This window comes from Carassius carassius, chromosome 7 (genome assembly GCF_963082965.1).
Source record: "Carassius carassius chromosome 7, fCarCar2.1, whole genome shotgun sequence".
NCBI lineage: Eukaryota > Metazoa > Chordata > Actinopteri > Cypriniformes > Cyprinidae > Carassius > Carassius carassius.
In genome coordinates, this window is record NC_081761.1 from 36356814 (window position 1) to 36384680 (window position 27867).

At 38.2% G+C, this 27867-nt stretch overlaps 2 protein-coding genes across 6 annotated transcripts in view; both read right to left on the reverse strand.

The window, feature by feature from the left end:
• LOC132144102 (adhesion G protein-coupled receptor E3-like) overlaps nt 1–27867 on the reverse strand; it is a 150580-nt gene that overhangs the window by 16713 nt on the left and 106000 nt on the right. For 3 of the 5 annotated variants that reach the window (XM_059554853.1, XM_059554851.1, XM_059554850.1), the window contains 3 exons: nt 6853–6884; nt 4970–5047; nt 4647–4836 (listed from right to left, as the gene is read on the reverse strand). In XM_059554853.1, the coding sequence (XP_059410836.1) occupies nt 4647–4836; nt 4970–5047; nt 6853–6884 (300 nt within the window). The remainder of the gene's footprint in view (nt 1–4646; nt 4837–4969; nt 5048–6852; nt 6885–27867) is intronic. The other 2 variants (XM_059554852.1, XM_059554854.1) reach the window with 1 other exon arrangement.
• LOC132143253 (uncharacterized) lies at nt 12429–22026 on the reverse strand. Its single transcript, XM_059553379.1, has 4 exons — nt 22021–22026; nt 16809–16836; nt 15800–16686; nt 12429–12622 (listed from the first exon to the last, which is right to left on the reverse strand). The coding sequence occupies exons 1-3, from the start codon at nt 22024–22026 to the stop codon at nt 15803–15805; spliced, it is 918 nt and encodes a 305-aa protein (XP_059409362.1). The 3' UTR covers nt 12429–12622; nt 15800–15802.

Sequence of the window (27867 nt, forward strand, 5' to 3'; positions counted from 1 at the left end):
GCTTTCGCAGCATTTCCAGTTCAGGACAAGCAGCACAGGCAGTTTCAAAATCAGTCACTGAAAGAGAACTCAATGTTGAAGAAATTAATGCAACTATTTCAGGCTCTAAATCACCGGAGGAATCAGCAGGTGCTGGCATGGGAAGACGAGACAAGCAGTCTGCTGTGTGGTTCTGGGAACCCGGCCGATAGACAACGTCATAGACAAAACAAAGCAGACGAGCTGCCCAACGAGCAATCCGCATACCGGCTCTCCCCATGCCTTTTGTAGTCAGTAAAGTGGTGAGTGCCTGGTGATCTGTGCGAAGTGTAAAACGATGGCCCCACACGTATGTTCGCCATTTTTCAGTAGCCCACACACATGCCAGAGCCTCCTTCTCCACTATGGAATATTTATTTTCAGCATCAGTGAGTGTGCGGGAAGCAAAAGCCACTGGTTTTTCTGTTCCGTCTAGTTGCACTTGGGTGAACACTGCACCCAACCCGTAGTGGCATCCGTTGAAATGACTGAATGAAGTGTGGGGTCATAAATGACAAGGACCGGACTGGACACAAGCATCTGTTTAATTTTCTCAAAACTGTTTTGAGCAGCAAGTGTCCAAGAAAATTGTCCTTTTCCTTTAGCACACTCACGCATTGGAGCAACAACTGTCGCAAATCCAGAAAGGAATTTTGAGTACCAGGACACTAATCCTAGGAAGGATTGCAGAGATGCTGCATCAGATGGAGGCGGAGCTTCACGGACAGCATCTAGGTGCTCTTGATCAGGTCGGATTCCATGAGCGTTGATTATATGGCCCAGGAACCGCAATGAAGTCTGTTTGAAATTGCATTTTTTATCATTTAGCACCAGCCCAGACTCTTTCAATTTCTGCAACATAGTACTGAGGTTCGAGTCATGCTCCTCAGATGTCTTTCCATAGACGATAACATCATCCAGGTAATTTTTGACACCTGGTACACCCTCCAGGATGGTAGCCATCATCTTTTGGAAAGCGGAGGGTGCCGACGCCAGGCCATAGGGAACCCTGCAGTATCTGAACAGGCCGTCATGAGTGATAAAAGCTGTAATATCTCTACACTCCTCATGCAGGGGAAGCTGATAGTATGCGTTAGCCAGATCAATAGTAGAAAATACTGTAGCACCCCTAAGGCTGGTAAGCATTTCATCAATGTGTGGTAATGGATAACAGTCAGTAATGACGGCTTTGTTAACTTCTCTTAAGTCGGCACACATTCGTATCCCACCTGTTTTCTTCCCAGTAACAACGATGGGGGACACCCCGGCTGAAGCATCCACACGTTCGATGACGCCTGTTCTCAGCAGATGCTCTAATTCAGCTGAAACAGACGCTCGGACTGCAAAAGGTAAGCGTCGCAGTTTCTGACGCACAGGTTTTACTGTGGGGTCAATTTTTACCTTGTGGACAAAGTTTTTTACACATCCTATTTCAGTATCTGTCAGGGATGTGGTATTGGTGGCCATGACCGAGGAGCAGACATTATCACCTTTTATTTGAAGTTTTAGGGCAGAAATCAAGTCCATGCCTAACAAAGCAGTCCCTTTATCCACAACGAAGAATGTGGCAGCAGCTGACGCATTTGATACACACGCTTGTGCTTGCAGGCATCCGAGTACAGGTATGTATTCCAGTGTATAAGTCACAAGACGGATGGCAGGTGTTGATAATTGTGTGGCACTGAAATGGTATTTATAAATGTGAAGAGGCAATATAGACACAGAAGAGCCTGTATCCACAACGAATTGTACTTTGGTGCTAGGTGAAGCAGGAGTATTGACAGTCACTTCGCAATGTAGTTTCTTTTGTACTTCAGCAGAATTATCTAGATACAGTACTGTGACATCACGCACTTGCACCTCGCGCACATCACTTGCTGGGGCTGAACGGCACACACGAGCAAAATGTCCCTTCTTGTTGCATAATTTACAAAACACCTTTGCAGCTGGGCACTGTGCTGAGTTAGCTAGGTGTTTGTCTGAACCGCATCTAAAACAGGACTTACGGTTCGACGAAGCGTGGGCAGAAGTCGGACGTGAATGATGTTTCCCTCTCGCGTGATTTGGCTTGACTTGTACGGCGCGCACTGGAGCATCTCTGTCGGCCATCATTATCTTGGCGTGCTCAGCCGCAGCTTCTAATTGTGTTGCAAGTGTAGTAGCTTTCTGTAATGTTAGGTCCGGCTCGAGTAACAGCCTCTGTCTAATATCATCACTGTGCAAATGTTCCAGCAGTTGATCGCGAATCATATCATCCACTTTATCACCGAAGTCACAGTTAGCGGCGAGTGCATGTAAAGCAGCAACGTACTGTTGTATGTTTTCGTGTGAAGCTTGTACTCTTTTTCTGAATGTATGCCGCTCCACGACAACATTATCTTTGGGCATGACGTGTTTTTTTAAAGTATCGACAGCAGAATCATATGTCTCACCGGTGTCTGGCAGTGCATAAAAGATCCATTGACCCTCTGCGCCTAAACAATGAAGTAGTGTAGCCCTCTTCCGAGCTTCAGGCCATGCATCGCCCACTGCGTTGATAACCGTTAAATAGTTATTGAACATGCGCAACCACATGTCGAATGGCATGGTAGGCTCTCCCGGGCAAGCCAGGAACACTTACGGTGCAGAGACATGCAGAGACATTGTTGATAAGTCAGTAACGTTATGAAAAACGTAGTATCCTCGTCGCCAATTTTGTTAGGTTTTGTATAAGTAATAAGAACGACGATTATCTTCCAGACCTCACTTTATTCCGAACAGTAACTTCACATGTCTTTTCACTAAGCCCCCTTCTACTTCTTCTCTGTTGAACCCACTTCTTCTTCTTACAATACAACGTCCCTAGAGGTAGCATTAGGAATTACAGTACATGATACAACAACCGGTAGCATCGTTTTTCGGATCACCAGTACACTGAACTGAGAACCGTTTCTTTTGGATGTGTCTGATTTGAGAACCGATGAGCTGATGATACTGCGCATGCGTGTAATTTTCCAAGAGGACAAAATGCATATCAAAGTATTTTGTTAAACATCAGAACATGTGATAAAATATGTATATTTTATTTGTTTTTTTTTCAGAGATGAATGTATCTAATCTGTGTATTTTGTTAAATCGTAGATTATGTTAGATTTTATAAGCCAAAGGGGTTTTCAGGGAAGTTGGACAATAATTAAGACTATAAATACTCTTATGTTTCATAGGAATAAGGGATGATTTATGAAATATCTCTACTGTATTTATAGTTAATGATGACACATTCAAAAATTGAGTTTGTAGTTATGACAATATTTATTTTATACATTTATTCAAATAGTAGTTTATAGTCTTAGTCTTTCCTGTGTGACTTAGTTTCTGTCTCCCCTTTGATTTTGTCATTTGATTCACCTGTGTCTCATTAATCACCCTCATTTGTCCTCCTATTTAAGTTTAAGTCAGTCCATTGTTACTTTATTGATGTTGTAATGTTTTCTCTACATGTGTCTCCCTCTGTGGATTTATCCTCTGTGTGGAATTAATAAAAGATTATTTGTCCACCTATTTCACACCTCAGTGTGACACTTACATGTTTTGCTTTTTGGGTTCAGAAGAAAAACAAGATAAGAACTGGAGCACTTCAGTATACAGTGTACTGTGAGAAATTACCTTCGACCAGATGACCTTAGTTATACTGTGCTGGATCTCATTCTGAAGTATTATAGAGCTACTATAATTCAAAAACACATGACCCATATAATCAGAGATGAGAGTCTGAACAAGATCAATGAATCAGATGATTGTCTTCAGCATCAGCATCACCTGATCATGTTTGCTCGTGGCTTTTCTTTCCATAACAAATATGCTTAATATATTTACAGTTACAGCAACCAGAGAAAAAAAGTAATGTTAAAGAGTCAATAGTCCAACTAAAGGTGACACTAATCACTATTATAGTAACTTCAAATGGATGTTATTTTCAATAAAACATCAACATCAAAACCTCTGAAAGAAGAAGTCACTCTGAGGTGCATTTCCCAAAACCATTGTTAGCAAACTATGGTCGCAAGTTCCGTCATGATCAGCATAGTTAAACAATTATATTTTTTCCCTGAAAATAAGGTTTAAACTTATATTCGCAAACATTTGATTTTTGATTGTTTTGTGCAGAAAAAAAAAAAAAAAAAAAAAAAAAAAAAAATATATATATATATATATATATATATATATATATATATATATATATATATATATATATATATATATATATATATATATATATATATATATAAACACTGTGGTCTCCACAAACCATTAACTTCTCAAGGGAATCTGTGTTTAATTTTGTAGTTTCTTTTTTTAATGGTTTGTCATGAAACTATCTGCCCACATCGCCATATTGAGTGCAGCAGTAGTTTATTCAGGCCACGGAGGCAAGGCTGTGACCAGCTGATGCGGTCAGCTGTCAAATCGCTCCAATCACTACCATTCTCCTATTAGACATGGGACATATATACGTGGCACTATTGCTCGGTAAGTATGCTCAACGGATCACAACCCTCCCTCCCTCCCTCCCCATTATAAGCATGAGCACATTACTGTGCATATATAATGTGAGTTTCATTATCAATAACAATTGTGCCTTCACTTACCTACAGCAGGAAGAGTAAAATTGACACTGGCACTTGTCTCTGTCGACTTCACTAATGTAGAAATGAGCTTCTCACTAATTTTTAACACACGGTTTCCATAAGAGGCTAGTTCAGCTCGGCTTGCTGATGATGATGACTCTACAATCTTCTCTGAAGCGTTGAAGGCCACAGTCAAAATGTTTGTCACAGTCTAATTTATTGATCAGAAAAATGCAGGTCAATACAGTTACTGTTCATGTAAATGTCAAGAAAGCACTGCTATGTCTTAATATGTTATCTAAATTAGATTTTATTAATTTATACATTTTCTCCTGAAAACTTACATTTAAAGGAAGCTCTTGATCTGTGATGTTTTCGATCTGCTCAAAAATATTTTGAAAACAATCTCCAGGGGTTTGACTCTGAAATCACAACCGAGTTTTACATTTACATTTATTCATTTAGCAGACGCTTTTATCCAAAGCGACTTAACATTAGGACAGTGGAAGCAATCAAAGACAACAAAAGAGCAATGATATATAAGAGCTATAACAAGTCTCAGTTAGCTTAACACAGTACACGTAACATGGGCTTTTAAATAATATAATAAATAAAAAGAAAAGAGATAGAATAGAAAAAGAATAGAGCAAGCTAGTGTTAGAGGTCATTACACACACACACACACACACACACACACACACACACACACACACACACACACACACACACACACACACACACAGTTGCATAATAAATGAAAAGAAAACAGAATACAAAAAGATTAGAAAGGTAGTTAGATTTTTTTTAAAGAATACATAAGTGTTAAAGTTAGAGGGTCAAATAAAGATGGAAGAGATGTGTTTTAAGCCGATTTTTGAAGATGGCTAAGGACTCAGCTGCTCGGATTGAGTTGGGGAGGTCATTCCACCAGGAGGGAACATTTAATTTAAAAGTCCGTAAAAGTGACTTTGTGCTTCTTTGGGATGGCACAATCAAGCGACGTTCACTTGCAGACGCAAGTTTCTAGAGGGCACATAAGTCTGAAGTAACAAATTTAGGTAAATGGGTGCAGAGCCAGTGGTAGTTTTGTAGGCAAACATCAATGCCTTGAATTTTAATGCGAGCAGCTATTGGAAGCCAGTGCAAATTGATAAACAGGTGTGATGTGTATTCTTTTCAGCTCATTAAAAATTAATCTTGCTGCTGCGTTCTGGATTAATTGTAAAGGTTTGATAGAACTGGCTGGAAGAGGGCATTGCAATAGTCCATTCTGGACAGAAAAAGAGCTTGAACAAGGAGTTGTGCAGCATGTTCTGAAAGAAAGGGCTTGATCTTCTTGATGTTGACAGTTTAAGCAATGTGGTGTGAGAAAGTCAGCTGATCATCAATCATAACTCCAAGGCTTCTAGCTGTTTTTGAAGGAGGTATGGTTGATGTGCCTAACTTGATGGTGAAATTGTGATGAAACGATGGGTTTACTGGAATCACAAGCAGTTCTGTCTTAGCAAGGTTGAGTTGAAGGTGATGGTCCATCATCAGGCAAGAAATGTCTGTTAGACAAGCTGAGATGCAAATAGCTACCGTTTTATACAGTAAATAAAACACACTCTGTGATTTTAATCATGTTTTGCAATATAAATAGCAAACAAATGTAAGTTTGTGCATGTAACAATCAACAATAAATAGAAAAGCACATTCATATTTCAAATATCTACCAATGCACATCTCATGCTGTCTGTACTATTTGTGACGATCAGGAACCCAGGTAAATACAGGAGACGAGAGATCCAATCGCAATGTGGTTTATTAAGGGTAATCCAAATCAGAATCAAACAAGCCGATGTCAAAACCAGAAATCAATCCAAACAAACAAACAAAGAAGGAACAGGAAAGGGAACAAGAACGGGAACAGGAAAAGGAACTCGGAAGACGAGAAAACTGGGTAACGGAAGGTAAGGACTCCATGAAGACAAACAGGAAAGACTGGTAAATATAGGGAGGATAATGACTAATAAGTGAAGACACCTGAGTGCAATTAACAGGAGTGCAATTACTGTGATGAAGGCTCAAGGCTTAGTGGGAATTGTAGTGCCTACGGTGAGGTGCCTAAGGGGAAGTGAGACCACTAGTAGACACCCAGGGAAACAGAGACCAGACAGCGTGACACTATTATTCATAGAAGCTGTGAGTCCAGCTCCAAAACTTCAATTTCAGAAACTCAACTTACGTTGCAGTCTTCTGGCACCTTTATATCTCTAACTGCAATGACAAAAATTGGCACGAGGACAATATTAAAACAAAACAGCAAATGATGTCATTTGTGCAAAATTATTAAAGCACTGCTTAAAAATAAACTATGAATGTGTCCATGAGAACAGAAGCCCTAAGATGTTTATTTAATTTTCTTTTTTGATGTATCTCCCTACTTTTTATCTAAAAAATGTTTTGTCCTCTCCCAATAATTTTTCTCGCTGATTATAAATTAATTATAAATTATTAATATTAATAATTTATTTTCGTTTCTCTTTTCTTCAGTGATGTTGATTGTTAACAGCAGGTGTTCATCACTAATACACAATCAAAATGTAATTAGTCACTTAATCATCTCATTAACTTTAACTCTTTGAGGACTTGGGATTTGACCTGATTGTGACTTGAAAGGAATGACTTTGTTCTCCTCTGTTTAGAAGTTGTTTATTATGTTAGGGGTTACATGTGTGAACCACAATAATTAGTCAGTGTTGAGTGTGTGATGTTGTGGAGATCATCATGGGTTTGAGGGTCTCAGTTACTCACCTGTTACAACGTTCAGATTTACTTCAGTGTAGAAATTTTTAGTCCAAGGGACATGAATTGCACACTGGTACATCCCAGAATCCTGTTCACTCAGATCTCTGATGGTCACAGTGAAAACTGCTGCTCTTGTGTCATCATACAGAGAGAATCTTCCAGCATTCACCCATTTATTTTTAGTATTAGTCCTGATTCGGTCTGTGCAATCGAACCACTGTCCTCTACAAAAATACTTGTAATTGTCTGTATATCCTTCACCATATCTGCATATGATGCTGACTTCTCCTCCTGAATATCCTGTCACACTGATGGAGCTCAACACACCTACAACAAACCAACATCTTAATACAACAATAACATATTTATATAAGAATGAAGAGATTCATTTTCAAATGTATAAGTTTTTATAGAGTTATAAACAGTTCACTAAAGACTTAAGTGATTTACTGTGAGTTCAGACTCTCACCAGGAATCATCAGCAGAGTGAAAGTCCAGATGATCTTCATTTCTTCTCTCTTACACAATGATCTTTTCTGTTGTTAGTAGAGTCAGTTCTTCTGAAGCTCTCGATGTGTGTTCAGATGAGTTTTAGTGTTTCTTTCCTGGTCACATGTTTAACATGAACTGATGAATGTGACATAGACGCCCAGTTCCACTGATAGAGAGAGATAATACAGGTGCTGGTCATATAATTAGAATATCATCAAAAAGTGGATTTATTTCACTGATTCCATTCAACTTTTATGTTATATTAATTCATTACACACAGACGGATATATTTCAATTGTTTGTTTATTTTAATTTTGATGAATATAACTGACAACTAAGGAAAATCCCAAATTCAGTATCTCAGAAAGTTTGAATATTACTTAAGACCAATAAAAAGAAATGATTTTTAGAAATCTTGGCCAACAGAAAAGTATGAACATGAAAAGTATGAGCATGTAAAGCACTCAATACTTAGTTGGGTCTCCTTTTGCCTGAATAACTGCAGCAATGCGGCGTGGCATGGAGTCGATCAGTCTGTGGCACTGCTCAGGTGTTATGAGAGCCCAGGTTGCTCTGATAGTGGCCTTCAGCTCTTCTGCATTCTTGGGTCCGGCGTATCGCATCTTCCTCTTCGCAATACCCCATATATTTTCTATAGGGTTAAGGTCAGGCGAGTTTCTGGCCAGTTAAGAACAGGGATAACATGGTCCTTAAACCAGGTACTGGTAACTTTGGCACTGTGTGCAGGTGCCAAGTCCTGTTGGAAAATTAAATATGCATCTCCATAAAGTTGGACAGGAACAGCAAGACTTAAGTGCTCTAAAACTTCCTGGTATACGGCTGTGTTGACCTTGGACCTCAGAATAGAGTTCTTCACAGTGCAGCCAAGACCAGTCGACCCGGGACCCGGTCCGGGTTCCGAATCTATTACTTTGGTCCCAGGTCTGTTTAAAATTGTGTGTAATACCCATGCTATTTGAGTCATCAGACTCTGAGAACACCCGGCCGTGATCAGACACTGCTTGTGTTTTTGGTAACTTGCAACTTGTAAAATTAGGAAAAGAAAAGTTCGAGCCAAAAAAAAAGATCTCTCTCTCTCCCTGCCGTTAGAAGCAGAGCGCACAGACTCAGAGTTAATGCAAGTGCATGCACGATAATGATGCTTGCAGACTTGACACACTCATATTTAATATATTTCAAATCAGCAACTAAATCTGAGGTGAACTGTCACATTAATGTTTTCTATGATGCTCAAATTGCGTTAAAAAGCATATTTTAGGTTGATCCAGCTAGCACGCATGTGAAGTCTCTAGCGCGTCATGTTTCTATGGCAACCAGTAAGGGACACAGTGACTTCGACCGCGCTTTACATTTTCTCCCATTTTTATAATAATATAAATGAACCGTTAAATCTTAAAGTTTTAGTGGTCAGATTCAGACTCAACACAGAGCAGAGAGCCAGAGATGATAGCAAATAAATAACGTCAGCGGCCAGGGCAATAAAAGATAAAATATTATTATAGTTCTAAAGGGCAAACAGTCTAAGTTATTATGCGAGTTAACTTGAGTCAGAATGTACATGTGCACAGTTGTATTTGTCATCCATCACCGTGACATCAAGTGGACTTTTGAAGCTGAACTAATGATTAAGCTTGAACTTGTAATAACGAGAGGACTAAGATGGATAACTTTCTTGTTGGAGGATTGTAATGCATCACAGGCAGTCAAGTACCAGGAAGAGACTACTGCTCCTTAAATTTGGTAAGACAAAAAGCTGTATTTTTGCAACAGGTTTATTGACTTGTATTAGCAATTGAAGGTGGAATTTGTGACAATCGGGTCCGGTCGGGTCCGGGTTCTCTCCTCTCTGCCTCTCCTCTCTTCCTCCAGACTCTGGGACCCTGATACCCAAAGGAAATGCAAAATTTACTTTCATCAGAGAACATAACTTTGGACCACTCAGCAGCAGTCCAGTCCTTTTTGTCTGAGAGACACTGATGCTGTCTGTTGTTCAAGAGTGGATTGACACAAGGAATGCGGCAGCTGAAACCATGTCTTGCATATGTCTGTGTGTAGTGGTTCTGTAAGCACTGACTCCAGCTGCAGTCCACTCTTTGTGAATCTCCCCCACATTTTTGAATGGGTTTTGTTTCACAATCCTCTCCAGGGTGCGGTTATCACTATTGCTTGTACACTTTTTTCTACCACATCTTTTCTTTCCCTTTGCCTCTCTATTAATGTGCTTGGAGACAGAGATCTGTGAACAGCCAGTCTCTTTTGCAATGACCTTTTGTCTCTTGCCCTCCTTGTGCAAAGTGTCAATGGTCGTCTTTTGGACAACTCTCAAGTCAGCAGTCTTCCCCATGATTGTGTAGCCTACAGAACTAGACTGAGAGACCATTTAAAGGCCTTTGCAGGTGTTTTGCGCTAATTAGCTGATTGGAGTGTGGCACCAAGTGTCTTCAATATTGAACCTTTTCACAATATTCTAATTTTCTGAGATACTGAATTTGAGATTTTACTTAGTTGTCTGTTATAATCATTAAAATGAAAAGAAATAAACATTTGAAATATATCAGTCTGTGTGTAATGAATGAATATAATATACAAGTTTCACTTTTTGAATGGAATTATTGAAATAAATCAACTTGATGAAATCAGATGATATTCTGATTTGATTTAATGGTTTATTTAAAAGGGGACAGTGCAATTTCATAAATCACATGAACAAACATGGTTAAAAAAGCCAGAAATTGGCCAAAATGCTATTTTACATCTGTAGTCCCCTGGCCAAGATGTAAAAAAGCATTAAAATACAAAATACTAAAACTAATACTAATTCTAATTATATGACCAGCACCTGTACAAATAGAGAAGTGATGATGACATGTTTATGTGAACATGCAAGACTCATGGAGATGTAAAAATACAACTTTGTGTTCAAAGCATTTTTATTTTGAGTTTTCTACAAAAACATATATATATTTTTTTATGTTTTTAGTTGTTTAAAGCTTGCACTTTCTGCCCCTAGCTATTTATGAGAGAACATCATGAAGTGGTCTCTATTTTGTTAGTTGACCGACACTCAGCTATCACTTAACTGAAAAAAAACCAGCTATAATTATCATGCCAGGAAATGTTGAAAAAAATGACCTGTTTCAGATAGTGCTTTCAGAAGTTAAAACTTATCATATGACCATCAACAGTGGTGACAATAATTTTTCATACTGCAGTGCAGGATGGCAGTTTTTACTGTAGTGTTACCCAGTATGCATTGCAGAATGAAACAGTTTGTGGATTGTCAACATGGTTGAGATTCATATGCTGGTTCTTGATGTCTGTGGTTTTTTTTTTTTTGGAATCAAGTCAGTTCACGACAGCTATTAGATGCTCACTGTACAGTTCTAACCTGTCTTTTTTATACGTTATACAATGTTACAGAGAGATAACTAACACTGGAGTCAAGGGTCAAGAGCCCAACAAAAGCAAACACTGATCTCAATGATGATCAGTCCATGTACGTTCTGATCATTTCATTTCCTATTTAGAATGCAATAAAAATAAATGGAAAAATGGCGCGTTTTCACTCTTTCAGGCAGAATAAGAGTCAGTATGAGTGTGTCACTGTAATGTCTGAAACCACCACTCACTGTTAATTAGCATAATAATTGAATCAGATGTTGCTGAGCACATACCCTGTAAAAAGTGATACTCTATTTTTACTCAATAAAATTGAGTCAACAGATGAATGTTGTTTCAACATTGAAACAACGTCAGGGACCAGGGTTGAATTAACGTTGAATTACCTTTCGATTTAGAAAATTGGATCAACGTTGATAATTTGATGTTGATTTGCCATTGAAATCGTGGCGCTGTTTCAGTGTCTTACATTCATCATGGGTGAATTATGGTTGTTTTGTAAACGGTGGATTAACATTGCATTATCAACATTGATTCACTTTGCAAAATCAACATCTAATTCAATGTTTCACTGTTGTAGCTTCTACCATGGGTAAATACACAACTGTATGTTCAATTAGAGCCTTGCATTTAGATAAACACTTTACATTATAAAGTTCAGAAATCAAATGACTGGAAACAATCAACTTCAATAAACTACCACATGCTCAAAATTGTAAAACAGCAGTTTTATTTTGGAAACATACTGTATAAAACAGATGAAAATAATCCCAAACTTTATTTTGCAGTGTTTATGCATGGATCTATTGTTAAAAACCTGTAGATGAACAATCTAAACACCATTATATTTCAATGTTTTTGTGAAATTATATACATATTTTGTGCTGCACTTGCAAGAGAAACCCTTGTATCTTTATGACTGAAACCAGCTGATCTTTTATTTTGGTTTATTAATTCAAGTTTATTTGTATAGCGCTTTTTACAATACAAATCGTTACAAAGCAACTTTACAGAAAATTATGTTTCTACAATATTTAGTAGTAGCTTATGGTGGTGACTGTCAGTTTGTGCACGTTTGACAGGATTTTAGAAAAAAATAATACAAGACGTAGTCAGCTAGACGATGAACATTATCAATATTATTAATTAATAGTTATTATATGATGCAGTCACACATGTAGCAATAATTGTTAGTTCTGTTTGTTGATTCAGGGTTAGCATCATCTGAGGTCCTCTGAGGGTCAGCATCATCTCTTCTCAGGTGTTCTGGATCCAGACTGGAGCTTGTGTAAATCCTAGTTACATAGAAACAAAATAGAGACATCATTATCATAGCTGCTGATCCAACAAAGTAAATTTAGTTTAACCCAAGCTAATGAATAAAAATGCACATTTGATCAGATGCAACTACACTCAAAATTTAAGAGATACATTATTTGAATGCTTGGCGAAAGAGATGCGTTTTTAATCTAGATTTAAACAGAGAGAGTGTGTCTGAACCCCGAACATTATCAGGAATGCTATTCCAGAGTTTGGGAACCAAATGTGAGAAAGCTCGACCTCCTTAAGTGGACTTTGCTATCCTAGGAACTACCAAAAGTCCAGCGTTTTGTGACCTTAGGGTGCGTGATGGGTTGTAGCGTGGTAGAAGGCTAGTTAGGTACGCAGGAGCTAAACCATTTAGGGCCTTATAGGTAAGTAATGATCATTTGTAACTGACACGGAACTTAATAGGTAGCCAGTGCAGAGACTGTAAAATTGGGGTAATATGATCATATTTTCTTGACCTCGTAAGGACTCTAGCTGCTGCATTTTGGACTACCTTTAGCTTGTTTATTGACGAAGCAGGACAACCACCTAGAAGTGCATTACAATAGTCCAGTCTAGAGGTCATAAATGCATGAACTAGCTTTTCTGCATCAGAAACAGATAACATGTTTCATAGCTTGGCAATGTTTCTAAGATGGAAGAATGCAGTTTTTGTAACATTGGAAATATGATTTTCAAAAGACAAATTGCTGTCTAATATAAAACCCAGATTTTTGACTGTAGAGGAAGTAACAGTACATCCATCTAATTGCAGATCTACAAGATTCTGTGTAGTGTTTTTTGGTCCAATAATTAATATCTCTGTCTTATCCGAATTTAATTGGAGAAAATTATTTGTCATCCAATCTTTTAAATTTTTAACACACTCTGTTAGCTTAGATAATTGAGAAGTTTCATCTGGTCTCGTTGAGATATATAGCTGAGTATCATCAGCATAACAGTGGAAGCTAATTCCGTATTTTCTAATAATATTACCAAGGGGCAACATGTATATTGAAAATAGAAGGGGACCTAGGACGGATCCTTGTGGCACTCCATATTTTACTGATGATAAATGAGATGACACCCCATTTAAGTAAACAAAATGGTAGCGATCGGACAGGTAGGATCTAAACCATTTTAGAGCCTGCCCTTGAATACCTGTATAGTTTTGTAATCGATCTATGAGTATATCATGATCTATGGTGTCGAACGCAGCACTAAGATCAAGTAAGACTAGAAATGAGATGCAGCCTTGATCTGACGCAAGGAGCAGGTCATTTGTAATTTTAACAAGTGCAGTTTCTGTGCTATGGTGGGGCCTAAAACCTGACTGAAATTCTTCATACAGATCATTTATATGCAGGAAGGTGCTCAATTGAGCAGACACAACTTTTTCAAAAATTTAGACACAAATGGAAGATTTGAAATAGGCCTATAATTTGCCAGTACACTAGGATCTAGTTTTGGTTTCTTAATAAGAGGCTTAATAACCGCCAACTTGAATGGTTTTGGGACGTGACCTAAAGATAATGACGAGTTAATGATATTGAGAAGGGGTTCTTCGGCTACAGGTAACAACTCTTTCAGTAATTTAGTGGGTACAGGATGTAATAAACATGTTGTTGGTTTAGATACAGTGATAAGTTTATTTAGATCTTCCTGTCCTATAGTTGTAAAGCACTGCAGTTTATCTTTGGGTGTGATGAATGAAACTGAAGTGTTAGACGCTGTAGAATCTACATTCGCTATTGTATTTCTAATGTTATCTATTTTATAAGTGAAGAAATTCATAAAGTCATTACTATTTAACGTTGGTGGAATATTTGAATTAGGTGGCGTCTGGTAACTTGTTAATTTAGCCACTGTGCTAAATAAAAACCTTGGATAGTTTTGGTTATTTTCAATGAGTTTGTGGATATGCTCTGCCCTAGCAGTTTTTAGAGCCTGTCTATAGCTGGACATACTGTTTTTCCATGCAATTCTTAAAACTTCCAAGTTAGTTTTTCTCCATTTGCGTTCAAGACTACGAGTTTCTTTCTTGAGAGAGTGAGTATTACTGTTATACAATGGCACAATACGTTTTTCTCTAACCTTTTTCAATTTGATGGGGGCAACAGTTTCTAATGTATTAGAGGAAATAGTGCCCATGTTGTCAGTCATTTCGTCTAATTCATGTGTATTTTTGGGTACAAATAGCAGTTGAGATAGATCAGGCAGGTTTTTTGCGAATCTATCTTTGGTGGCTGGAACAATAGTTCTGCCCAGACGGTAACGCTGAGACATATAGTTAATATCAGTTATACGCAGCATGCACGATACAAGTAAATTGTCTGTAACATCATCACTTTGAGGTACAATATCTATAGCAGTAAGATCGATTCCATGAGATATAATTAAATATTGTGTATGATTAAAACGATGAGTGGGCCCGGTGACATTTTGCTTGACTCCAAAGGAGTTTATTAGGTCAGTAAACGCAAGGCCTAATGTATCATTTGTATTATCAACGTGAATATTAAAATCTCCCATGATTAGCGCCTTATCAACTGTAACTAGAAGGTCTGAGAGGAAATCTGCAAATTCTTTTAGGAATTCTGTATACGGCCCTGGTGGTCTATACACAGTAGCCAGAGCAAGAGATACATTAGATTTCTTTTGCATGTCTGACAGTGTAACATTTAGCAGAAGTATTTCAAAAGAGTTAAACCTGAATCCTGTTTTCTGGGAATATTGATAATATCACTATATATTGTTGCAACACCTCCGCCGTGACCATTCTGATGGGGCTCATGCTTATAACAGTAGTTTGGTGGAGTAGACTCATTTAGACCAAAATAATCATTTGGTTTTAGCCAGGTTTCAGTCAAGCAGAGTACATCAAAACCATTATCTGTGATCATTTCATTTACAATAACTGCTTTGGGTGTGAGTGATCTAATATTTATGAGCCCAAACTTTAAAAATTGTTTTTGTTCATTTACTTTACATTTTTCTGGTTTAATTACGATAAGATTTTTTCTAGATCCTACATTATATTTATATTTTGACCTCACTATTCGGGGAACAGACACATTCTTAATAGTTTTTACAGCTCAAGTACTTTTATCATTTAAGCGGGTGGAACAAAACTCATCATAATGGTTAATTGAGAATTGTCTTACTAGTCACATGGAGCGAAGTGTCCTGGAGATGTTGTCAGAAAGCAGCTCTGCTCCGATTTTGCTGGGGTGTAATCCATCAGCGTGAAACAGCCTAGGACGCTCCCAGAAAAGATTCCAGTTATTAACAAATAGCAGTTTCTGTTCTTTACACCATGACAACAACCATTCATTTAAAGCAAAAAGTCTACTGAACCTTTCGTGTCCTCGTCGATACATGGGCAGTGGTACTGACACGACGATCATCGCCGCGGGCGTCGTGCTGCGAACCGTCTCGATCAGGCTGCTGAAGTCCCTCTTCAGCGTCTCCGTCTGCCGCAGCGTGGTGTCGTTAACCCCGGCGTGAAGCACGACCGCTCTGGGGCTCTCGTCGGCCTTCAGGATCGCGGGTATCTGCGCAGAAACATCGAGAACACGAGCACCAGGGAAACAATGAGTGTGCACTTTACCTTCGGCTAACATAGCACGGACGTGTTGGACGATGGAGTCTCCGATGATCACAGTGTTGCGTCCTGTCTCGCGGAGGGGTGCGAAGCGGTTCCGGATGGAGATCTCGAAGGCAGGAGGGGGAGAAGTCGTCGCCCGGGGCCCGGCTCGCGTCCTCCGCTGTGGGTGCACCCAGGATCCGTGGTGTCCCGGCGTCGGAGTGAAGGACATCTGGGAAGATCGCGTCCTGGGTGCACCGGGCCTGTGCAGAGAAACACACCGAGTAGACGTGGTGGGACTGTTAGCAGCACGCTGTATACTTACCCCGGACTTGTGAGCGTCAGCCCGGGATGATTCCAGCGCGGCTCTCCGCTCTCTCAGCTGGGCCTGCCTCACCTCCAGGTCGCGAATCTGCTTCCCCACGGCCTCGAGCTCCACAGAATGCAGCTCGAGCGTGTCCCCACCTGCAATCAGAGGTAGACATTCATCTGTATGTACATTGATCTGTATTAATTAAAGCAAGTGACAGTGAGTACAGCAGTGGTAATGTGTGTGAATAGAGTATTAGCAATGTAAGCGCAGTTACCTGAAACCACGCCGCTGGTGCTAATGGGCTATGAGATTACAAGAGATTTGTACATTACAAGAGATTTGTACATTTGTGCAGTGAAAATGTGTTGAACAGTTTGAGAATGGAACCTGCAAGGGGAGGTAAGGTTAGGACAATTCCAAGGGCCCAGCATTGGGGGTTGGGGGGGGGGGGTCTATTTCTAACGAAGGTAACCCCCCGGACTGTGTTTTTCTTTTTTTTTTACCAGGGTGAGGGTCGGAATGTGATTACTAACGAGGGGACCCTAAACTGTTTCTGTGCTGTTTTTAGTGATTTACTGTGAGTTCAGACTCTTACCAGGAATCATCAGCAGAGTGTAAGTCCAGATGATCTTAATTTCTTCTCTCTTATACAATGATCTTTTCTGTTGTTAGTGGATTCAGTTCTTCTGAAGCTCTTGATGTGTGTTCAGATGAGTTTTAGTGTTTATTTCCTGGTCACATGTTTAACATGAACTGATGAATGTGACATAGACGCCCAGTTCCACTGATAGAGAGAGATAAGACAGGTTCTGGTCATATAAGGTTAATGTTATAAGCATGAGCCCCAGCAGACTGGTCGGGGCGGAGGTGTTGCAACAATATATAGTGATATTCTCAATGTTACCCAGAAAACAGGATACAAGTTTAACTCTTTTGAAATACTTCTGCTAAATGTTACACTGTCAGACATGCAAAATAAATCTAATGTATCTCTTGCTCTGGCTACTGTGTATAGACCACCAGGGCCGTATACAGAATTCCTAAAATAATTTGCAGATTTCCTCTCAGACCTTCTAGTTACAGTCGATAAGGCGCTAATCATGGGAGATTTTAATATTCACATTGATAATACAAATGAGACATTAGGACTTGCGTTTACTGACCTAATAAACTCCTTTGGAGTCAAGCAAAATGTCACCGGGCCCACTCATCGTTTTAATCATACACTAGATTTAATTATATCTCATGGAATCGATCTTACTGCTATAGATATTTTACCTCAAAGTGATGATATTACAGACCATTTCCTTGTATCGTGCATGCTGCGTATAATTGATATTAACAGGGCCGCTGCTGGCCAAATGGGTGCCCTAAGCAGGATTGTATTGTTGTGCCCCCTTCCTCAAATATGATGATAAAAAAACACCTACTATAGGGGTGATAAAATAACTTTAATCAAATAAAAAACTAAATGAATAAATTGTATTATTTTAATTACAATTGTAGTTCTCAACATTTACCTATGGCTATAACTTTATTTATTTTATAGTCTCAAGCATTAAGAAATCATGCAAAAGGAAATTAAGCAGTTTTACTATGACTGTTTATGACTGTAAGTCATCCTCCTCAAATGCTACTGACGTAAGAAAAGTGTATACCAATATCGCATGTAACTTTAGAGACGGTCCCTAAATTTGAGACTCTGGAACATCTAACGTCAAGCCAACTTTTTTTTATTTTTATTGTTTTACTTTCTTTAGTTTTCTTTTCTCTGCGCCGGAATGCTGATGTCCTTTACCCGGACATATATGTTCATCCATCAATTATGAACATTCAGCCGAAAACATGAGGTGCAAGCGGTCGCGAGCGCGGATGGGATAATGGCGGAAGGTTTTTTTTTTTTTTTTTTGAGCAACTGGTATGGTGCCCCCTGTGGGAGTTGGTGCCCTACGCAGACTGCGTACTCTGCGTGTAGGGAGCGACGGCACTGGATATTAACTATATGTCTCAGCGTTACGGTCTGGGCAGAACTATTGTATCAGCCACCAAAGAAAGATTCGCAAATAACCTGCCTGACCTATCTCAACTGCTATTTGTACCCAAAAATACACATGAATTAGACGAAATGACTGACAACATGGGCACTATTTTCTCTAATACATTAGAAACTATTGCCCCCATCAAATTGAAAAAGGTTAGAGAAAAACGTACTGTGCCATGGTATAACAGTAATACTCTCTCAAAAAACAAACTCGTAGTCTTGAATGCAAATGGAGAAAAACTAACTTGAAAGTTTTTAGAATTGCATGGAAAAACAGTATGTCCAGCTATAGACAGGCTCTAAAAACTGCTAGGGCAGAGCATATACACAAACTCATTGAAAATAACCAAAACAATCCAAGGTTTTTATTTAGCACAGTGGCTAAATTAAAAAATTACCAGACGCCACCTGATTCAAATATTCCACCAATGTTAAATAGTAATGACTTTATGAATTTCTTCATTCATAAAATAGATAACATTAGAAATACAATAGCGAATGTAGATTCTAAAGCATCTAACACTTCAGTTTCATCCATCGCAACCAAAGATAAACTGCAGTGCTTTACAACTATAGGACAGGAAGAGCTAAATAAACTTATCACTATATCTAAACCAACAACATGTTTATTAGATCCTGTACCCACTAAATTACTGAAAGAGTTGTTACCTGTAGCCGAAGAACCCCTTCTCAATATCATTAACTCGTCGTTATCTTTAGGTCACATCCCAAAACCATTCAAGCTGGCGGTTATAAAGCCTCTTATTAAGAAACCAAAACTAGATCCTAGTGTACTGGCAAATTATAGGCCTATTTCAAATCTTCCAATTATGTCTAAAATTTTAGAAAAAGTTGTGTCTGCTCAATTGAGGACCTTCCTGCATAAAAATGATCTGTATGAAGAATTTCAGTCAGGTTTCAGGCCCCACCATAGCACAGAAACTGCACTTGTTAAAATTACAAATTACCTGCTCCTTGCGTCAGATCAAGGCTGCATCTCATTTCTAGTCTTACTTGATCTTAGTGCTGCGTTCGACACCTTTGATCATGACATACTCATAGATCGATTACAAAACTATACAGGTATTCAAGGGCAGGCTCTAAGATGGTTTAGATCCTACCTGTCCGATCGCTACCATTTTGTTTACTTAAATGGGGTGTCATCTCATTTATCATCAGTAAAATATGGAGTGCCACAAGGATCTGTCCTAGGTCCCCTTCTATTTTCAATATACATGTTGCCCCTTCGTAATATTATTAGAAAATACGGAATTAGCTTCCACTGTTATGCTGATGATACTCAGCTATATATCTCAACGAGACCAGATGAAACTTCTCAATTATCTAAGCTAACAGAGTGTGTTAAAAATGTAAAAGATTGGATGACAAATAATTTTCTCCAATTAAATTCGGATAAGACAGAGATATTAATTATTGGACCAAAAACACTACACAGAATCTTGTAGATTACAATCTGCAACTAGACGGATGTACTGTTACTTCCTCTACAGTCAGAAATCTGGGTGTTATATTAGACAGCAATTTGTCTTTTGAAAATAATATTTCCAATGTTACAAAAACTGCATTCTTCCAACTTAGAAACATTGCCAAGCTACGAAACATGTTATCTGTTTCTGATGCAGAAAAGCTAGTTCATGCATTCATGACCTCTAGACTGGACTATTGTAATGCACTTCTAGGTGGTTGTCCTGCTTCTTCAATAAACAAGCTACAGGTAGTCCAAAATACAGCAGCTAGAGTCCTTACAAGGTCAAGAAAATATGATCATACTACCCCAATTTTACAGTCTCTGCACTGGCTACATATTAAGTTCCATGTCAGTTACAAATTATCATTACTTACCTATAAGGCCCTAAATGGTTTAGCTCCTGCGTACCTAACTAGCCTTCTACCACGCTACAACCCATCACGCACCCTAAGGTCACAAAACACTGGACTTTTGGTAGTTCCTAGGATAGCAAAGTCCACTAAAGGAGGTAGAGCTTTCTCACATTTGGCTCCCAAACTCTGGAATAGCCTTCCTGATAATGTTTGGGGTTCAGACACACTCTCTCTGTTTAAATCTAGAATAAAAACGCATCTCTTTCGCCAAGCATTCGAATAATGTATCTCTTAAATTGTGAGTGTAGCTGCATCTGATCAAATGTGCATTTTTATTCATTAGCTTGGGTTAAACTAATTTTACTTTGTTGGATCAGTAGCTATGCTAATGATGTCTCTATTTTGTTTCTATGTTTTGCCACAGGATTTACATCCTGTGGTAGCTAGGATTTACACAAGCTCCAGTCTGGATCCAGAACACCTGAGAAGAGATGATGCTGACCCTCAGAGGACCTTAGATTATGCTAACCCTGAATCAACAAACAGAACTAACAATTATTGCTACATGTGTGACTGCATCATATAATAATTGTTAATTAATAATATTAATAATGTTCATCGTCTAGCTGACTATGTCTTGTATTATTTTTTTCTAAAAATCCTGTCAAACGTGCACAAACTGACAGTCACCACCATAAGCTACTACTTAATATTGTATGAACATGAAAAGTATGAGCATGTACAGCACTCAATACGTAGTTTGGGCTCCAAGAAATAAACATTTGAAATATATCAGTCTGTGCATAATGAATAAACATAATATACAAGTTTAACTTTTTTAATGGAATTAGTGAAATTAACTTTTTGATGATATTCTAATTATATGACCAGCACCTATACAAATAGAGACGTGATGATGGCATGTTTATGTGAACATGCAAGACTCGTGGAGATATAAAAATACAACTTTGTGTACAAAAAATGTTTTTTTATTGATTATGCAAAATTTATTATGCAATATCTAAACCATGTTCATGGTCCATGTCCCATTTTGATAATTTCATTTCCTATTTAGAATGCAATAACAAGATATGAAAAAAAATTGCTTATTTATTCATTTTTCCGTGTAGTTTAACAAACGGAAAATTAGATTTTGGCACTATTTCTAATTTTTCATTTACAAATCGGTTCATGGGTTCAATATTTTATTTTTCACTTCTGTGTGGTACTGACATGCTCCTTTCATCTGATTGGTCGAATCACCCCGCCGTCAGCCCAGCGTTTTCACTTTTTCAGGCAGAATAAGAGTCAGTATGAGTCACTGTAATGTCTGAAACCACCATTCACTGTTAATTAGCATAATATTTGAATCAGATGTTGCTGAGCACATACAGTACACTGTAAAAAGTGATACTCTATATTTACTCAATAAAACTGAGTCAACAGATGACAAGCAACACAATGGGCATTTCAACGTTGAAACAACGTCAGGGACCATGGTTGAATTAACATTGAATTACCTTTCAATTTAGAAATTTGGATCAATGTTGATAATTTGACGTAGATTCACCGTTGAAATCGTGACACTGTTTCAATGTCTCACCTTCATCATGGGTGAATTATGGTTGTTCTGTAGATGTTGGATTAACATTGAATTAGGTGTTGGTTTCGCTAAGTAAATCAACTTTGATAGTGCAATGTTTCACTGTCGTACCTTCCACCATAGGTAAATACACAACTGTATGTTCAATTAGAGCTTTGTATTTAGATCAACACTGTACATTATAAAGGTTAAAAATCAAATGACTGGCAGCGATGGCTTTACAATCAACTTCAATAAACTATCACATGCTCAAAATTGAGTTCTAATGAGGGGAACCCACCCAGACTGTGTCTTTTTTTTTTTACCGCAGTGAACCCCCGTAAGTACCACCATAATGACCAACATTAAATTTCAGCAGCATGTGGCAGCTGTGGCCTAATGGTTAGAGACTTGGACTAGTTACCCGAAGGTCGCTGGTTTCAGTCTCGGTGCTTGCAGGAGTTGTAGGTGGAGGGGATTGAATGAACAGCGCTTTATTCCACCCTCAATACCCAGGGCTGAAGTGCCCTTGAGCAAGGCACCAAACCCCTAGTTGCTCCCTGGGCACTGCTGCCCACTGCTCTGGGTGTGTATTCACAGTGTGTTCACTTCTCACTGCTGTGTGTTTGCACTTGGATGGGTTAAATGCAGAGCACCAATTCCGAGCATGGGTTACCATACTTGACAAATGTCATGACTTTCTCTTTCATAGTAGGCCTAACTATTCATCTACAGTTAAAAAAATGAGGTAGTTTTATTTCTAAGAAGAATATTTATTGTTTAGTGAGCCACTTTAACATTGTAAATAAAAGTTTAAAAAAATAACACTACACTGTGCCTACATACAGGTAAATGAAAAACTTCATTGAATGAAGATTCAATTAAAATGTGTTATCAGAAAAGTTACATAACTGTACTGTACTTAAATGGAAAGAGTTACACAAATATTAAATTAAAATGTATTAACATTAATTTATATGTAATTAAGTGATTTCCCTGCATAGCCACTAGAAGGAGCCTGACACTTTGAGAACCACTGCTTTAAACAATACTAATTCTTATTTTTTTATTCATTTTCATTCATTCATAATTTGTACCGACATTTGGAATAATATATTTCAGAAAACACAAACAGAGTATGTTATATTTGAGACTATTATAATATATATATATAAAAAAAATATATATATAATATAAAAATATATATATATATAACACACCTAATGCATGTCATTCATATCAGGAAAATTTGGATACATTTCTAAAAGACAGTCATTAACACATAACTTACCAGCAACACAACATCAGATGAGCATCTAACTTCAGCATCTGTGATATAGCAATACAAAAATACACAGGTATTTACTGCAGGTTACATTTCCTTTAAGTTACCCATTTGTAAACTCTGGTAATGTTATACTTCACTATTTTCAAAACTGGGTTCCAGTTGCTCGCTTTGGAGTGGATTCTATTCTGTCTCAGTGTTCCTTTGGGGAAGTTCCTCGTTGGATTGAGTTTGGAGATCTGCCCATTGTAGTCTCTGTAGTGGATTGCCAGTTACGTCTCCACCTAAGGTTTTATTATACTCACTTTCCATTCTGGAAAGGGAAGCCATGGAGAAATATATTTCTGATTCTTTGGCAGCCAAGATCATTTGCGCTTCCTCATCTCCTGCAGGCGCGGGTTTTTCTTCATGGGTAAGAAGGACGGTTCCCTGCAACCATGCATTGACTATCGGGGGCTGAATAACATCACGGCAATGAATACGTATGCTACGTATCTGTAGCTGATCTTCAGCTTTCGACCGGTTGCAGTTGTTTCCTTTTTTACAAAGTACCGGTTATTTGGTAAAGCAACGATTCTGGTGGCATTCTATGGCTTGAGACATTTGTGGTTTTGTTTTGGCCTGCTCGGTATGTGCGGCTGGTAAGACTTCCAATCGACCCCCAGCGGGGTTCCTGCAGCTGCTGTCAGTCCCTTCGAGACCCTGGTCTCATATTTCAGATTTCATTACTGCCCTCCCACCTAGACCCCGAAGCTGCCGCCAGACGCCGCCATTTGCGCCATTTAGAATTTCACCCGCCGCCAGCCAATAATTTCCTAAGGCAAATTGAGCTGCCATCTGATAAAGTTTGGCTGAGCCGGCTAGAATTATTTGCATCAAATAATAATTCTATCACATAGAGACATACACACACGAAATATATAAACAATACACGAGATCTATTTTCCCACTGGTTTCATAACAGCACAGTCTTGTGCTCGTTGCTACGATACACAGACTCACAGTGAATTGACGACCAATTAAAATTGCTCGTTTTCCATACAGAAGAAGCGATGCATTTTTTTTCTCGCACTGAGGTGAAATGGCGGAAAGAAGCAAACAAGGTAATTTTGATCTCACTTCTCACATACTTTCCTAATTCCTACTTCCTTTTTTTTTTACTTAGGCCTACCCAGACTTTTGTTAAATCTTCAGGGCACGGTTGCACAAACACCTGAATCAAAGATTGATGTTATGAACCAAATATTCTGGAACGGAGAGATTTATAGCACTGAACGTGATAACAAACCACCGTTTCCACATTGCTAATTCACGACGCATGCTTCAGTGTACATTGAAGTGAAATGTGCAAAACTTTGTCCAAAATAATACTGATAAAAGTGTGTGTTTATATTAAGGCGAGACACGGCAGGCAAAAACTTCAGGGTTTTTTTCCTGGTCAATTTTGAGATTTTTGGATATTTGTCTTCAATAACATATCTTCTTTCAGACTTGTGGTGAAAAAAAGTCCGAAATACACATTTAGGTCTTTATTATACTACGCTTCGTCTGTTTGCCTCGGTAGATTTCTCATAAATTCAACAAAAGTTTGCGTTCTTAATCAACATACTTCTCCGCGATCTCTGCCGTCACCCTCTCATCACGTGCACCGTTTAGCTCTCTCTCTTCTGTACAATCCTGTTGGATCCAAATATGGTAATTTCCTTTTTATCAGCAACCAATCGTGAAAGTAAAAAGACTGAATGTGCGATCTCATTGGCTGATGATAAATCTTTAAAGCCCGTTTTCTCAAAATGACCTTTCTCTCATACTCCAAGTCCGAAATCTCCACTTCAATAGTACATAGTTATATTATGAAGACATTTACAGAGGGATTTGTAAATATATTATTCCTAGCCTGATATATATATAACATTTTATTCCAAAAAACATGGCGAAAATCATTTTTTAAGGCTATTGACACAGTATATTCTGATTTACAGGATAACAAAAGTAGATATCCATAAATCCCTCTGTAATTTTTTCCCATCAATTGTAGGCTATTTGAAAATGTTTAGTAGCATACAGACTACAAAATAAATCTGTGCATACGTTGTGAAAGTAAAATCTGGTGTTTTTTTATTACATTGTATTGCATTGCCATTATTCAGCCAGCCATTATTGTCAAAACAAATGGCTTAGGCCTGTACTCCCACCGTCCCAGGCAAACACAGTGGTTATAACCATGGTGGACTGGTTCTAGAAGGAGCCTCATTTTATTCCCCTGCCCAAATTACTGTCTGCCAAGGAGAAGGTGGTCATTGTCATTGATCATGTTTTTTGCATTCATGGCCTCCTGAAGGGCGTGGTTTCTGACAGGGGTCCCCAATTTGTGTCCAAATTTTGGAGGGAGTTTTGACAGTTACTGGATGTGAATGTCAGTCTTTCCTCGGGTTATCATCCTCAGAGCAATGGTCAAACTGGGAGGGCAAACCAAGATTTGGAAAGAGTGTTGCGCTGTTTGGTTTCTTTTAGAATCCTTCCTCTTGGAGCCAACAACTCTCTTGGGTTTAGTACGCACATAACTCGTTACCTGTATCGTCCATGGGCCTAACCCCATTTGAAGGTAGTTTAGGTTATCAGCCACCTGTTTTTTAGAGTTTGGAATACGAAGTTGTGGTCCCCTCCGCTCACACCTTTGTCCAGAGGTGTTGCCGGAATTGGAGGAAAGCTAAAACGGCTCTCCTCCATGTGCGGGAGCGCACTAAGGCCCAGGCTGATCTCCACCGGTCAAAGCCTCCCAAATACATAGTTGGTCAAACATATACTCAGAACATTCCTCTTTGCACAGTTTGTAATAAGCTAGCTCCTAACTTAATTAGCCCGTTTGCTGTCACTATGATCCTCCGGCATACAGGAGAATTCATCTGGTTTTTCATGTATCCAAAATTAAGCCTGTTTTCATTCTCCCATTAACCCACCTGCCCCCTTCCCCCTCCCCCCTCCAGCTGCGGATCATCAGTGCTGCTATATATTGTCTGTGTTTTGTTCATTCAGTGTCGGATTGTTCTGTTGCTCACGCTGTGTCCTTTAAAATTCTGCCTTCTTCTCCGGTTCCAGTTCCTCGCTTTGAAGGGGATCCTATTCTGTCTCAGTGTTGTAACTTGTTATTAAAATATATATTGCGCTATTGATACTGCAGCATTATAGGCCCATTCCTCAAATAGGCCTCAAAGTAACCTCAAAATTATTATTAGAATCAAATTTGGAGTCCGACTTTAAAATTACTTACTATACAGTTACTATTATTCTATATTTTTGAACTGTGACGTTACTGGCATAACTAGGGATGTTAACTTGTTTTTTGTTTTTTTCTAACCGACAACTGATGCTCCAACAATTATTATCCGTTAACCAATAAGATTATTTTAAATTTTGAATTGAATTAAATTAGAGAGGTTAAGTGTCTGTGACCTGTTAAAAATACTAACAGAAAAACATAATAAAGTTAGGCTATATACAGGCCTATATAAATATAACAAATAAATAGGCCTACACCAGAAATATATGTTAATTAAATCAGAAATTAAGAAAATTAACGAAAAACTGTGCCTACGTGTAGGCTAGCTGAGTTTCGGCTCATTTTTGTGCTCCGTTAAATGAACCCAGATGGCAGAAATTGACATCCTATTTTTCTTTAGGGTTATTTTACAAAAGCACAGTGTTTTTCTTGACATTTTAAAATGGTATTAGCTCCATCAAATACGCTGTCCTGATAGCAGACACTGTAAACAACGTGCGTAAACTGGAATTTTATTTATTTATTTTAGAAAATATATTTTTTATTTATTTTACAATGTTTTAGTGTTTGTAAAAAGCCCCGCTTCTAACACCATTCGGCTTGCCACAGGATACCGTAAAAAACGCTGTTCTGATTCCATAAAGTCATGCATTATTTACGGCGTTTTCCTTGTAGTATAATGAGCCATGCCTGCAGCCAGTAATATTGAACTGTTCTCACTCAATCAATGACGAACAGAACCAGACCAGACTAATTTACCACAGATCGTGCCTGTGAACTGATCGGAAATACTAAGTAACTTTTTGTATATTTTCCTCTCTACAAACATTGAACATAGGCCGATTCCACATCTTTATCATACTTGTAAAGGTAAATGTTATTGATAATTATTTAACAATTATAAACCATAGTTTATATATCATTTACTACCCAAATACATTTTCTGTATATAAATAAGTGTTAGTTTAAAATATTCCATTAGCTTTCAGTAATTTAATTTCCAATACAATAAATCATACATGATAATGGAAGTCAGAAAGTGTGTAAAAGCTGTGCAGCTACAGAAGTTGGAGGCAATGGTCATTATAGATACGACCGTTGGTTCGAGTCCCGCTCCAAACTGATTCTGGTATATGGAAAGTTTATTAGCTGTTTAACAAACAAATTTATGGTGACGCATTGCTTCCACACATATTATTTTTCCTACTCACATCATAATACTATAATGTTATGTAGTTAAAACAACATATTTTCTCGTAATAATGATATGTTATGTCATTAAAATGACATAATTATGACATAT